The sequence below is a fragment of the Podospora pseudocomata genome, assembly GCF_035222375.1.
Source record: "Podospora pseudocomata strain CBS 415.72m chromosome 2 map unlocalized CBS415.72m_2, whole genome shotgun sequence".
NCBI lineage: Eukaryota > Fungi > Ascomycota > Sordariomycetes > Sordariales > Podosporaceae > Podospora > Podospora pseudocomata.
Genome location: NW_026946365.1, coordinates 1,619,237 through 1,632,906, shown reverse-complemented (window position 1 = coordinate 1,632,906; position 13,670 = coordinate 1,619,237). Strand labels below are relative to the sequence as shown.

At 52.2% G+C, this 13,670-nt stretch overlaps 4 protein-coding genes across 4 annotated transcripts; 1 reads left to right on the top strand and 3 right to left on the bottom strand.

Annotated features, from left to right (window-relative positions):
• Positions 1-727: 727 nt before the first annotated feature.
• Positions 728-4,802, bottom strand: QC762_203610 (uncharacterized protein; the record flags this gene model as incomplete). The annotated part of the gene is made up of 3 exons (XM_062887256.1): positions 728-1,942; positions 1,997-4,618; positions 4,701-4,802. The coding sequence occupies 3 exons, from the start codon at positions 4,800-4,802 to the stop codon at positions 1,841-1,843; spliced, it is 2,826 nt and encodes a 941-aa protein (XP_062747054.1). The 3' UTR covers positions 728-1,840.
• Positions 4,803-6,192: 1,390 nt separating this feature from the next.
• Positions 6,193-6,737, bottom strand: QC762_203600 (uncharacterized protein; the record flags this gene model as incomplete). Its single annotated transcript, XM_062887255.1, has 2 exons — positions 6,193-6,489; positions 6,552-6,737. 2 exons carry the CDS (start codon positions 6,735-6,737, stop codon positions 6,193-6,195), a joined length of 483 nt encoding a protein of 160 aa, XP_062747053.1.
• A 452-nt stretch (positions 6,738-7,189) lies between these two features.
• On the bottom strand, positions 7,190-9,430 carry QC762_203590 (uncharacterized protein; the record flags this gene model as incomplete). The annotated part of the gene is made up of 3 exons (XM_062887254.1): positions 9,074-9,430; positions 7,707-8,973; positions 7,190-7,650 (listed from the first exon to the last, which is right to left on the bottom strand). The coding sequence occupies exons 1-3, from the start codon at positions 9,164-9,166 to the stop codon at positions 7,190-7,192; spliced, it is 1,821 nt and encodes a 606-aa protein (XP_062747052.1). The 5' UTR covers positions 9,167-9,430.
• Position 9,431: 1 nt separating this feature from the next.
• Positions 9,432-12,069, top strand: QC762_203570 (uncharacterized protein). The gene is made up of 6 exons (XM_062887253.1): positions 9,432-9,783; positions 10,004-10,427; positions 10,501-10,665; positions 10,727-10,785; positions 10,858-11,016; positions 11,419-12,069. The coding sequence occupies exons 1-6, from the start codon at positions 9,734-9,736 to the stop codon at positions 11,609-11,611; spliced, it is 1,050 nt and encodes a 349-aa protein (XP_062747051.1). The 5' UTR covers positions 9,432-9,733; the 3' UTR covers positions 11,612-12,069.
• Positions 12,070-13,670: the final 1,601 nt, after the last annotated feature.

Genomic DNA, 13,670 nt, shown 5'->3' with positions numbered 1-13,670 from the left:
ATACTTGACTCCCCTGAGGTAGAAGTGGAGGAGGAGAGCCACAAAGTTTGTCCCGACACTTGCACAGGTATCTGAGTCGTTCACAACTATGTCCATGAGGATTCGGCCTGGACTCTCGCCGTTGGCTGCGCCTGGACTTGTGTGAAGATTGTCGAGAAGATGTTGTTGCATACGTGGAAGGTGGGGGATGAGGCGAATGATGAGGTTCTGGGAAGCGGGATAAGCAACGGCAGGGTTTGAGGTGATGGACTCGAGGGATGCCGGATGCCGGATGATAGAATTTGTTTGATAGGGTACTGTTGACCTTTGTATAATACTTGGTTTTGGTTTCAGGTAAGGGGAATACTAAGGGGAAAGGAATATAGGAAATTGTAGTTCTCTATTGTATATTGTTGCACCACTTGATATGCGATTGTCGTGCTTCCCTTGGTATTAAGCAGATCGTTGGACGGCATGTCGGCTGACCATCCTCAGAACAAGGTTGGTAGATGGTTTGTGGAACTTGTAGAGACACCTCCAAAGTCATTATCTGACAGAGGTCGGTAGGACACCGAATACCTTTCCAAGGTGTGTTCTGGTACCAACATCACTCGGGGGCATCTGTGGAGAAGGTGTCCTAGCTCCAGGGCAAGAAGAATGGGTAGGTGGTTATTTACTCAGGTATGTGCAACAAGAAAGGGGTTGGATTCCTAAAAGGAAAGTAGCGCAAGGGGAAAAGGGACATTATCTGGAGTAGATGAACTACATGTACTATTTACAAAACACCGAGTAAAGTTTTTATCTACCTAACGCTATATACCTATCTACTGTTGTCGTGCTATGCTAAAGTTGTTTCCTATCTAAAGACTCGAGGAAAGAAAAATACCATCTACCATTTTTTGACCCTTCCAATCAGGTCCACCACCCATGACAAATGCTTTTGCCTTGTCAATGTTCCTCCTCTTTTGATTACATTTCCTTCAATGTTTTATCCACCTCCTCTGCCCATCCTTTCATGAGGCCTATTTCCACACAAGCCCAACTCCCTTTGTAGTGTCCTCCCTCCTCTCCTATTCCACCTTCAAAAGTCCACACCCTCTCGTTAATGACACTGCCAACCCTCTTCGCTACTTTCACAAATGCTTCCTCTTCTTTATCGTTCCCTCACCTGCTCTCCACTTGGTAGAAATAAACAAACCCCGACTCTGCCTCCGCTGAACACAACTCAACACCCTCACTGTGTAACCAACTCATCATCATCTCCCCACTCCAGCTCACAAGCAAAAAAAAAAAAATCACAAAAGTCACACACCATTTACCTAAGAAAGACACGCAACAAATCCATCAAGATATCAACAATCTCAAAGAAACCTACCTACTACCAAAACCATCAATCACTCCAAATTAACCACCATCAAAAAAAGAGCGCAAGGGTATGGTATACACTTTCTCTGTCTTCTTTCCTTTTGAAAAGTCCGCAAAGCTGGAAAAAAATAAAAAGAAAGAAAGAAAAGAGTAAAAACCGGACTATCTACTTATGTAATGATGTTTCTTCCGCTAAGAGGATGGGGGACATGATTTTCATTCGTGAAACGTGCCATGTGTTGTTGGGTTGATGATTCGGGAAACAAGAATGGGGGTACCTATGAGCTGCTGCCAGGGACACATTGTGTTTCTATTAAATCCCCACTCATCTCTCTCTCGTCATGAAAGAATACACGATCAGAGCAGTAGCAACAGCAGTAGCAATGATGGTGAGAATCTACCCTTCGCGAACCCCGATGACATTCACCGTCCGTTGGTGAATCCAAGCCCACAATGCAGCTAGCGCTTAGACTCTGCCACGGCAATAACCTTGATCCTAGAGACCATATGTCGTCTTGAGTGCTTGCTGGTCTTGTGGCGGGAGCTTGTTGAGGAAATCGACGAACCCCGGAATCAATTGCTGGTAGATCTTGAGGACCTGTCGTGTTTATTAGCATCTAACACAACAACCAATGCAAGGAAGAAAGCTTACACTCAAGAAAGCCTCATGCAACTCCTGCTTGATGGGGTTGCGCAGCTTCAAGTCCTGGTACCTCGCAATCGACGAAAAGAAAGCCAGCAGCACATTCTCAATCGACTGTGGGTTCTGAGCGACGACGTTGCAGAATCCCCTAAAAGCAGTCGCCTTCTCCTCCGATGTGTCGACCTCGTCCATGACGGTGAGGAACTCGTGCGCAAACTTGGGAAGGTGAGGCGCGATGATGGCGGCATGGAAGAGACCCAGTCTGCCCAACGCGATCGCGGCGTTCTCGACCACGCCGCCAGGCACACCAGGATTGGAGATGATCTCGACGAACCTCCGCAGCAACTCTGGTACGAACGGCGCCATCTCCTCCTTGAACTGCATCGCCACCTCGCCGGCGCTCCAGCAGGCGTTGTTAACAACGCTAAAGCTGCTGTCAATCTCCTCGTCCAAGATGTCGTCCAGGTCGAGCTTCTTGACCAGAATGGTGAAGATCTTGTGGATGAACGGCCTCAGCTGCTCGGGGACATACTTTGAGCAGTCACCAACCAGGGCGTAGGCCGACTGCTGCACCTCGTCGGAAGGATCCTCCATGCAGAAGCTCAAGAGCTCAAAGAAGGCCGGTTGGCTTCTTGTAACAAGCTCTGCCGCCTTGGCGTTGTCCAGGGCCTGGATGATAGCGCTCAAAAGATCAAGACTGGTGACCAAAAAGTCCTTGTCAGGCTGATCAAAGTTGGCATTTGTTTTGGCGTGCATGGACTGCTCGAGGTTTTGGTGAATGATGTTGACACATCTGTTGAAGATCGGCTCGGCATAAGGAGTAAAGGCATCCCCGAGCGCCATGGCGATGTAGGATAGGCACTCTAGCAAGGGGAACATTTCCCGCGACTGATCTGGTACTCTTTGCCATCTGTCGATGATGGTGGGCATGAGCTGGCCAGCAAGCTCGGGGCGAGCCAGAACCGGTCCAATATGCTCGGCCAGCGTCTGGACGCAGTCATAGAGAACCCATCTGTTCTTGTCCTTGTATTTGCTGAAGCATAGAACAAACTGCTGGATGATCGGCCCGCAGTACGGTTCCAACTGTTTGCCGGCCTTTTCCTCAAGGGTGGCCATGGCTGAGGCACCCGCTTCTTGCACCTTCTTGTTCTTGTCCAACATCCTGCGAAGGATGCCCTCCATGAGGGGCTCAAAGTAACTTTGTTTCTGGGCCCCGTCTGTGAGGCTCGCAGCCCATGATGAATACCGGCTCAGGGTCCAGCATGTGATGATACGGACCACCGGCTCCGGGTCCTCAAGGAGGCTGATGAGGTAGGGGACAAGCTCCGGCAGATGGGGCACAACAACACCCATGCAGCCATCGGCAACGGCGCCGAGGGCAAGCACGGCAGCTTCGCGGCGTGGCCAGTCCTCGTGCTTCAGGTTTGTTTGCAGATAGGGGAGAATAGAGTGGAAGACTTTGCCGCCGAAATCGCCAGCAAAAACGTCGAGCGCTGCCGCAGAGCACTTGCGGAGGGTCCACTTCTCATCAGGGTTCTCATCGCCGTCGTCGTCCTCATCTTCGTCGTCGATCTCGCCCTCCTCCAGACCCTCCTCGGCCATCTTCTCGTAGCCGTTGTCCTCCTGGCTTTCACCCTCCTCAGCACCAGCAGCGCCGCGCTTCAAGTTCTTCTTGGCAAACTTTGGCTTGATATCCTCTTCTCGATCCTCCTCGTCTTCGTCGTCGGACGCGCCTCCCAAGAGAGCAATATCCTCGGGACTGTACACCATGCATTCCAGAAGCACGGGGATGATCTTGCCGAGGTAGGGATCAAGGGCCTGCCAGAGATTGTCGTGCTCGCCCACAGCCAACCAGAACTCAGCCGCCTCTGTGGCGAGCTCCTCGTCGTCGCTCTTTTGCTGGGTAAGGATGTAGTCGACCAAACCTCCGATATGAGGCAGCAGCTTGTCGGGCCGGGTCTCAACTAGCCGGACAAAGGCGCGGCACACCTCTCGCCTCACATCGGGGTACTTGTCTTCGGAGAGATAAAACAAATGCTGGAGAAGGGTATCGATAACGTTGAGCATGGCCTGGCTTTTCCTTGGGGTGAACTCGTTGATGGCCTTGAGGGCCAGAGCGCGGACTTTTGGCAGGGGGCTCTTGGTAGCCTCGATGAATTTGGGGAGAAGGATGTTGAGCGGCCGCTGGCCATTTTGCTCCCGTTCCAAAACCTTGGTGTTGTCTTCGCAGATCTTGGACATGGCGGCCATGGCACCTTCTTGGGCCTCGTTCGAGTACTGGTTTCCTTCGTTGCCAATCATCTTGAGCAGAACCTCGAGGAGCTCAGGCCAGCTGTAAAGTCCTCCACAACGGACGATTTCGGTCGCAAGGTTGCCAGCAAAGCTGCGGATCTGAGAGTTGGTGTCCTGGATACCGAGAGGAATGGCCAGTTTGATCAACTGGAGACTGCTTTCGGGGATTCCCTTGAGGTTGCTCTTGATGTTGTTCTTGAGCATGATGGCGGCAGCAGATCGGACCACATGCCATTCGGTGGGCTGCTGCACCGGTGTGCCCGGCGCTGGAGTGGCACTCGAAAAGATGAATGCCAGGTAATTGTTGATATCGGGACTCGCTTTCGCTTGCGTGAGCATCTGCGCCGGCAATCTCCAGTCAGTTGGGCGCGCCAGCAATATTTTTTTTTTTTTTTTTCCCACAGCGACCATCGCAACTCACAATTTCGGCCTGCTTCTGGGCGGTCTTGTTGAAGCCGCTCAGCGAGTCCCGGAGACATGTCGCGAGTGTCCCGAGGGACTCCTGGTTTGGTTGCCAGCTCATGGCGGGCGGCGACTCTGTCCTGCTGAGTGTTTTTCTGGGGGGCAATGGTGGTGGTGGTGTTTATGATGAGGATGGAGGTAAGATCGCTGGTGTTGCGCCTGGGCTGCGGGGTATGGGTTGCTGTGGTCAGTGGTGACGATGCGCTGGTTGAAAAAAGCGACGACCGTGTGTATCGCGAGGGCGGGGGTTGAATTGGGGGGGTTGAAAGTACGGTGGAGGAATAGTAGTAGAGAGAAGAAGAGAGAGCAGAGGTGTAGAGTAAGTAGTGTGTGTTATTATTGTGGTTATTCTTTTTGATGCCGGGCTAGTGGGGTGTGAAGCTCGTTATTGTTAGCCTCCGCATTGCTCTTCGCAAAGTTTCCATGTGCGGATAAGACACTGAGGGAGTGGCACTAGAGCTATCTAAAGAAAGAATCGAAACGAGGCGTATGCCGCCTCCCGGCCTCTACCAGGCCTGTGGGATCTTCAAGCTCGATCTGATATGGAGTTTTGACTGACATACCTCGGGTTGAGGTGTGGGCTATTATTGTTGGTCAGCAGCACACTGTATGCTGCCTGGGTGTCGGGTGAGTGTTCTTTTCCCAAGTTTCCTTGTTTCAAAATGCGATGCTGCTGCTTCGAGTTGGTGGCTCGCCCGTTTGCATACGGGCGGTAGGTTTGCGCCGCCGGTGCCCTGCTGCTCCTGCCCCTCTGGCCTTTTGCTCCTCCTCTGCCACTTTTTGAGTGCCCGTGCCCCACCAGAGAGGGCAACCCTTCCACGCCAAGCCACCTTCCGTGCTGCAGCGTGCCTGCTTTTCTCGACTTTCTTTATTATCCTGTTCTTCACAAGAGCTCTGCGACCGTTCTTGTTGAAGATGGATATTTATTTTCGACGGATAAGGGAATTGTTTACTGATCTTGGAATATAGTACTGTGTTAATCTCGAAATCAGAGGGTTTATCTCACCAACGTTCACATATCAAGCTCTCAAACCTAGACATCTACTCATAGACAGAGACACTGGAAATATTTCAAGCTATGAGAGCTGTTATGATTTCACTTGTTTTGTTTTTCCCCTCAAAAATTATAATGCCCTTGTTTCAAGAGGTGCTCATACCCCAGATTTCACTGCCGCTCCCGGAGCTATCACATCTCTGGTAGCTACCACCCTTCCGTGCCGTCGTAGTATCAGCCAGCGTCAAGACCAGACCAAATGACCTTCCATCTGTGTTCGTGGGACACATGTCCGAATGGTTTATGAGAGAGTTGTATGAAATGATAAGATCAGCTGCCACTGTTCCAAGCCCATTCCCACTAGCCTCTTACTCCCGATAGCCTCTCACCTCTGATAGCCTCTCACCCCTGATAGCCTCTCACTCCTAATATCCTCTCACCCCCAAAGACCATCCCATCAAGAAGAAACACTCAACCCCTCCACCCCCTCCCGAACCCCATTCTGCCCACCCTCCTCCTCCTCCCACCTCTTCAACACCCCCATAATCCCCACCACAACAGCCTTAAACCCCTCCATCTCCTCCTCCATCACCCCTCCCAACCCCGTGCTCGCAAAGCTGATCGAATTCCCCACATACACCGGCCTCTCATTCCCCATCTTCCTCACCAGCAGCCTCGCCATCCTCGTCGTGAACTCTAGCGTCGGTTCCACCGTGCAGAGTGCTGTTGAGAGGGGTTGTGAGGGGTTGTATCGCTGTCTCCAAGTTAGTAAGTGTATGTTGTAGAGTAACGGAAAAGAAAAAAAGAAAAAAATACATCAGGCAAAGCATAAACAAACGACCCCAACGGTGTAGCCTGGCCCGCCTCCTCAGACGTAGCCGTCGTCAAAAACACCACCAGGGCTTTGGACTTGAGTGACAGTCTGACATAGATTCTGTTGTCGAGGGAGTGTGGGAGGGGCAGGGAGAAGGAGGCTGTTTTGCTGGTTGCTGCTGACTCCATTGTCACTGTCACCAGTTCTATTCAGGCAAACCCGTTTTCGACTGAGAAATGGAGATATGGGTTTCCTGAGAGGGACAGATTTCGAAGAGGTCCGTATCAAAGCTAAATTGTAGATTGTGTTGCTGAAGAAAGAAGGTTACCAGTGTAGGCAACGAGTGATAAACACCACATGGCCCGTGCGCTCTCACACATTGACATCATCTCCAACATTACACCTTCCATCTCTATCATCAACTGCGTTTGTTCTTTAAGACATTCTCATTACTTGTTACATCATTGATATATCCCCGCTAGGCTCGCTGATCACCCTAACGCCTCGCTAGAATCCACATTTCCCATCTCCTTACACCGTCTTGGAATCAGTGTCTTGAGATATGTCAAAGAGCACCTACCACGCAAACGCCAGTCCAATATCTCTCTAAAAAGCCCTCTCTAGGTTTCTCCAAGAGCATCTAAGAACCCTCCCACCCCTTCATCGGCTTCTGCCTCGCCTGCCTCGTATTCCACCCCAACTTGGCACTGATGCTGTTGATCCAATCCCCCGACCGCCTCCCATGCGGTCTATGAGGCTGCACGCACGCAAAGGGGAACCTGCTCGCACTAATCGTCACGTAATCCCCCGGCCTCAGTTCCACCCTCTCCCGCCCATCAAAGCTCGCCCAGGAGCTCGTCCGGGCATTAAACGGCACCCCTATCCTGAGCACAATCGTATCAGGCAGGATAATCGGCCTAAAAGACAGTGTATGAGCACAAATGGGCGTGACCAACATGACGGGATTCTCAGGGTGGCAAAGCGACCCCCCTGCCGCGAGGTTATACGCTGTCGAACCCGTAGGTGTGGAAACACACACCCCGTCCGCAGAGACAGAGGTGAAGTGCTCGTCGTCGCCAAATATTTCAATGTTGGACATTGCTTTTCTCCCGTTAGCATACACAACATGTCCTGAGCCCCAAAGAGAAGATACATACTAGGATTCGGCCCCCGATCCACCACCAGCTCGTTCAGCACCTCCCACGTCCCATCTGGCCTATGCGTCCTCTCATCATCCTTCTCCTCCCCAACCAGCTCCTCCACCAAATCCCTCTCCCCGTCCTCCTCCCCATCCTCCCCCTCGGTTATCTGCCTCCGCGGAATACTCCTCATCACCGTCCCCTCGAACCTCAACCTCAAACTAACCGTCACCCCCTCCTCAAACGCGCCCCCCAATATCTCCTCATGATCCTCAAAGTCAAACTTTGTCAGGAACCCCAGACTCCCCAACGCAAAAGACAGCACCGGCGGAACAATCCTCTGAAACAACCAACTAGCATACAACACCGTCCCATCCCCCCCCAGCGTAACCACAAAATCAAACATATTCGCCCTCCGTCTGCACATGTCCTCATTCCAAAACCTCAACCGCCCCCTCACGTCCCCATCCTCTTTTCTGTCCCCAGCAATCTCCCTCAGCAAACCCTCCTTGTCAAACCTCTTATTCTGTTCCAACGCAGAATCCACAAACACGACATACCTCTCCCCCCTGTGCTCCTCATCAAGCAGCCACTTCACCAACTCCCTCGTCTTATCCACCAGATCCTTGTCATAAATCTTTGTCAAGAGAAAAACATTCTTGACTTTGAACTTCAGGCGGACAGACCCCAGTCTCCTAGACAGCTGCCTCACCCCCCAGGCCATATCCGACAATTGCTTTTTCGTCAGCAGCCTCGAGTTGAGGAACTCGTGATTGTCCTCAGGATTAGGGGAGGAGAGGGAAAGTGATAAAGAGGAAGTAGTCCTCGGCATAGCCAACATCTCCCTCTGCCATATCGTCTGGTCTGGCTGCCCTTCGTCAGTGGCGGGCTCGTCGTCTTCGGTGGCGGATAGGAGTTGGCACTTTGCCTCGGGGGAGGGTTGTGGTTGTGGGCGTCGCTTGGGGGGTTTATTAACTGGGATTGCGGTTTTGGAGTCGACCACTTCATTCAGCCCAGACGAAGAGGAGACATCCTCCACCTCTACATCCTCGTCCGCTGCTGGCTGTGGTGCCGTGTCATCAAGGTTGAGTTTGTGGGATTCGAGAAATTGATGAACTAGGCATTCCGGCTTTGATTGTTGTCGGCGGGGGCATCTATGGTTAGGATTAGACTGTTGCTGTTGGTGGATGCGCTGGATAACACCCGGGGAGATGTGAGAGCGGGAGGAGGTGACGAGGGAGGATTTTCGACGGTAGGGGTTTGATGGGTCGAAGGAGACCTTTTTCTCACAAATATAACAATCAGCTTCTTGTTGTTGTTGTTGTTGTTGTTGTTGTTGTCAACTTGAGAACCGGGGGGGGGAGGGAAAAAAAAAAGAAACAAACCTCAACAGCATCCCCATCATCACTCGAGCTCTCATGTTGCCGCGTATCATCAAACGAAACCCGTTTGGGTAGTATCAGGTCCCGTTCCGCCATCTTCTCTCAGCCAGTCAATCGTGTGTAATGTTGACGATATCCTCAACCCTTTTGGCGCAAAAAATAAGAAACTCGTTATTATGTTTTATCGGGCAGTCAGTCAGTCAGCGCATCAGCTACTACATCCCCGATCTGAAATCTGATGGTGACGACAAGACACCCGTCCCCAAACAGCAATGTACCTTGCGGGTTGCTCCCCGCCTTGCGTCATGGTGGGGTAGATACCTACCTACCCCATACTTGACCACCTTTGTCCAAGCCACCGACCGGTCTGGACCACTCTGCCATTATCTCATTGGCACCAAGACTCCAAATTCACTCGAGAACAAGAAAAAAAGCCAAAGCTAAAAGCAAACATTTACGCCTACATGGTGATAGTGTGGTTCGGTGAGGAAGCAACCCCCTCACTTGTGGAGTAAAGATGATGGTTTGGGTATAATTGAGGACAGAACTGAAACCATGGAACAGATGAAAGTATATATTTATATCGAGTTTTGTTTTTTGCATCCGTCTAATAATGCAATTGATTTCTGAAGGAAAAGCAGCGTGTTATTTTGACACAAAAAAATGAAACATCTCGTGCTCACTGGGGCTTGCGCCTTGGATACGATTCTTACGTGAGTGCATGTTTACTTACCTTACTCATGAACTTGCTTTGTGTGGGATTACAAGTGGTGAATGAATGATGAACGGGGGCGGTTGTGAGCTCTCTACATCTTTCAAGAAGAAGATATCTTCTCTGAGGAGTCCTGGGATGAGATGCAAAGACTTGGTTCTCATCTTCAACACTCCATGATGATGTCTCTGAATAACACCCGCTAACACCCTCCCCCCCAGCGTCCCAGCCTACCCACCCGAAGACGCCAAACAACGAGCCTCCTCCCTCCAAGTCCGCCGAGGAGGCAACTGCCCCAACACCCTCGAGGTCCTCCACCATCTATTCTCCCCATCAGACCAAGCCAACATCAAAACTCACCTGATATCCACCCTCCCAGCCCAAAACTCGCCCGCTATCACGAAGATACACTCCTCCTTCGGCCCCGGCTCCACCAAGATCGACTTCTCACCATGCATCCACCGCGAGGGGCACACCGAGTCCGTAAGCAGCTACATCATCCGCAGCCTCGAGACCGGCAGCAGAACCGTCGTCAACTACAACGACCTGCCCGAGATGACACCCGACGAGTTCGAGCGTATCCTGGATACGCTACTACTGTCCAACTCCAAGGAGGAGGAGGACAGCTGGTGGTTTCACTTCGAGGTAGATACATACCTCCAAAAAGAAAAAAAGGGACACCAGCCATGGAAGGTCGTTGACTGTTTCTCTCTGTCAGGGCCGAATCCCATCCACAACCCTCCAATGCATCTACTACATCCGCACCCACCTCCCACCCAACACCACCACAATCAGCGTCGAATGCGAAAAGCCCAACCGGGAAGGCCTAACCTCCCTCGCAGCCGAGGCAGACGTGGTCTTTTACTCGGCAAGTTGGGCCGAAGTACGTCTGCCTGCCTGCCTTCTCCCAACCCCCTAAACTGACACTGTATAACAAATATTAGAGCCGGGGATATCACAACCCGGAAGCCTGTCTAAGAGGAGAAGCACCCTCAACAAGAGCGTATGTCCCCCCTCTCTATGAGAACGCGGTGGTAAGCCTAACACACTAACCCTGCTCCCAACCACCTATAAGTTCCCTCATGCTATGCACTTGGGGGGCAAGCGGTGCAGGTATGCTCACACGGAGGAAGCTCGGCGGCGGCAGCGGTGCCAAAGAACTGCAGGAGGAGGATGAATACATCCACCACTCTCCTGCAACTCCAAAAGACGGGAAACCTATAAAAGTAGTTGAGTAAGTCTCCTCTCTCTCACTCTCCCTTCGAATTCCCTTGCCGCGATTCAAACACCTCTTGCATCTCCGGGGAAAAGAAACACGAGTGTGATAATTGCCGCCGAGAACAAGAGAGAGCCAACCCACCACTCCCCCCGGTTGTGTATGTAAAAGATTGGTACGCGTAAGAGAGGCAATCATCGTGGGTACAGACAGACAGAAAAAAAAGAGAGGGAAGCACTGCGGCGTGCATATTATTGCACTTTATCGCGTTGCGTTCCTGCCGAGAAAAAGAGTACATAAACTCTTAATTCGGTCCGGATATGGGATCAACACAACACAACACAATAACAAAAAAAAAGGCTGTGGTTCTTTTGGCTAACAGCTGGGGTGCTTTTTGCTGTGCCCCCCGTCGATATTCAGCACCATCGGGGCGGGTGATACATTCATCGCTGGGGTGCTGTACGCCTCCTTGTCGTCGTCGTCGTTACACATGGTGGATGCCTCCTCCTCGTCGTCCCAAAAGGCAAAGCTCGCATTTGCTGTGGAACTGGCCACCAAAAAGGTTCAAGACGAGGGCTTTGCTCATCTAGCAGCTCAGCAACAACAGCTTTAGCGCACATGCTGGTTTCCCCCCCCCGCCTGCGGCGTCTCCTCGTCTCCCAATCTGGGGTGGCTGACCACTGCGTATGGAGTGAGTGGATGATGGATGAGTGGAGGAGGAGGCGGAGGAGGAGGATGAGAAGTGGATGGGTGTGGTGTGTGTGGATGACGTGGATGCATACGCCCAGTCATATGCGGCAGCTGGGGAATATCAAACAAACGTCGTGTTGCTTTTCCTTCTTTTCCCCCAAGGTTGACGAGTCTAAAAAAAAAAAAAAAAAGAGAGAGACAAAATCCCTACTGCCTGGTTCGCGGCCTGATGTGAGCTGTAAGGTGTGAGCGGTTAGATAGGTAGGTGGTTAGCCATGATGGAACAAGAAAGGACATGGCAACCCCCTCGTGACCACCACCACCTATTGGACGGGAAGCACTCCCCGCGGCGGGGTTGTTGAAACGACGAAAAGAGCATCCGTATAAGTAATGCATGTTGAAAAGGCTCGGCCACAAGCGCCGAGGTGATGAGATAATGGCCGGAAGTAACCCGTCCAGATGAGCCGTCCGTCCTTCCTACCATGGCGTTGCGGTGGTGGTGCGGTTCGGGTCCAAAAAAGGAGCGGTGAATACGTACCTCAGTACCTGGCGGAAAGCCAAAGAAGGGGGGCTGCTGGCCTGCGTTGCCTACTAACGAGTGCTAGCGGACGGGGGCGATAGTCGTGCACCTCACCACTTCATAGGCGGTCCGGATGGGCTGATGGCTCACATTCACATTCCAACAAGCCCTGCTGCAATCACACAGCCAGCGCGGTCTCGGAGACAGTAACAGCTGCATGCCAATGACATGGCCATCCACACCCCCACACCTCCCTTTCCCGTCTCCAGAATTGTGAGCAGGATAGGTACCACACACACAACACGCGCACGCACACACTCACACCAAAGAGGGCAAATGAATGCGACAAGAGACTCCCGCTGGCCCTCCAATCCGCCGACCGCCAACCACTTGCCTCTTCGTGTTGCCCCAAGCGGGCGCGAGCTTTAGCCTGTGGAGGTCAAAACAACGTGAATCAACTGTTGCCCAGATCAGCCACGGCCAGATTAATGAGATACACCATTTCACAGCGGGAGCACATTTCGAAACGATACAAGAACAGCCCCTCGTTGCCCTCGAATTCCGTGTGCCGTAGGAGCTTGTATGCACGCACCCCAGCAGAGCAGGACAGGAGTAATGAACCAGCCAGCCAGCACAGTGCAGTGTGCGAGCAAAGTGGGAAAAGTCACCCCCTGGAGGATCTTGCCAGCGAACGAAAGCAAGAAGTGAGCGGTTCATCAAAAGCCATCCAAACCGGCAAAGCGTTTCCGTCTGCGGCGGCGAAGAGAGAGGGTGGATGAGTGGATGACAAGGCGATCAAATGGAGAAATATCGGCTGCAGGCTTGTGAGGGACGCTTTTATCGGATCGCCCTTTTTCGATTTTCGAACCTCGGTGAATGGAGAGACGTTTGCTGCATCCCCGACTAGACCAACACGACGCATGGACAAGCTCGCAGGCTTTTGGTCAAGTCAAGCCCAACACGCGCCTCCGCCGCCGTCCTGGGCGTTTTGCCGTGGTACGCTTTGTGCGTGCGCATTCTTGTGACTGATGGCTGACGTCCACTCGTCTGGATGTCTTGGGAGACAAGCGTGCAGGATCAACAGGCGGCGGCAGGTTTGAATGAGCTGTCCCTTGTTTCGAAGCCGATGAGATGCTGGACGGGGGGGAAAGTCCTCTTGCAACCTAGGGCTTGTTGCAGCCGTGGGAGGTGGAAGTGACAAAAACACAGCCATGGAGCCCCCCTCCCCCCAAGGCTCGGTTTAGTTGGATAGTCCAGCCTGTACCATCCCTGTCGGCCAACAATTCGTACTTGTTGGATCCATTGTTAGGAAGGCCTGGGTTGGAACGGTACACGCATACCTAGAGATGCGTCATGCGGGAAGAGCCAGGGCCATGTATGCATGTATCAGTGATACCGCAAACTATGTAGGGCGTGGAAGAAGTTAATAACGGGTGTACGACGACGACGCAGTACTCCGTGC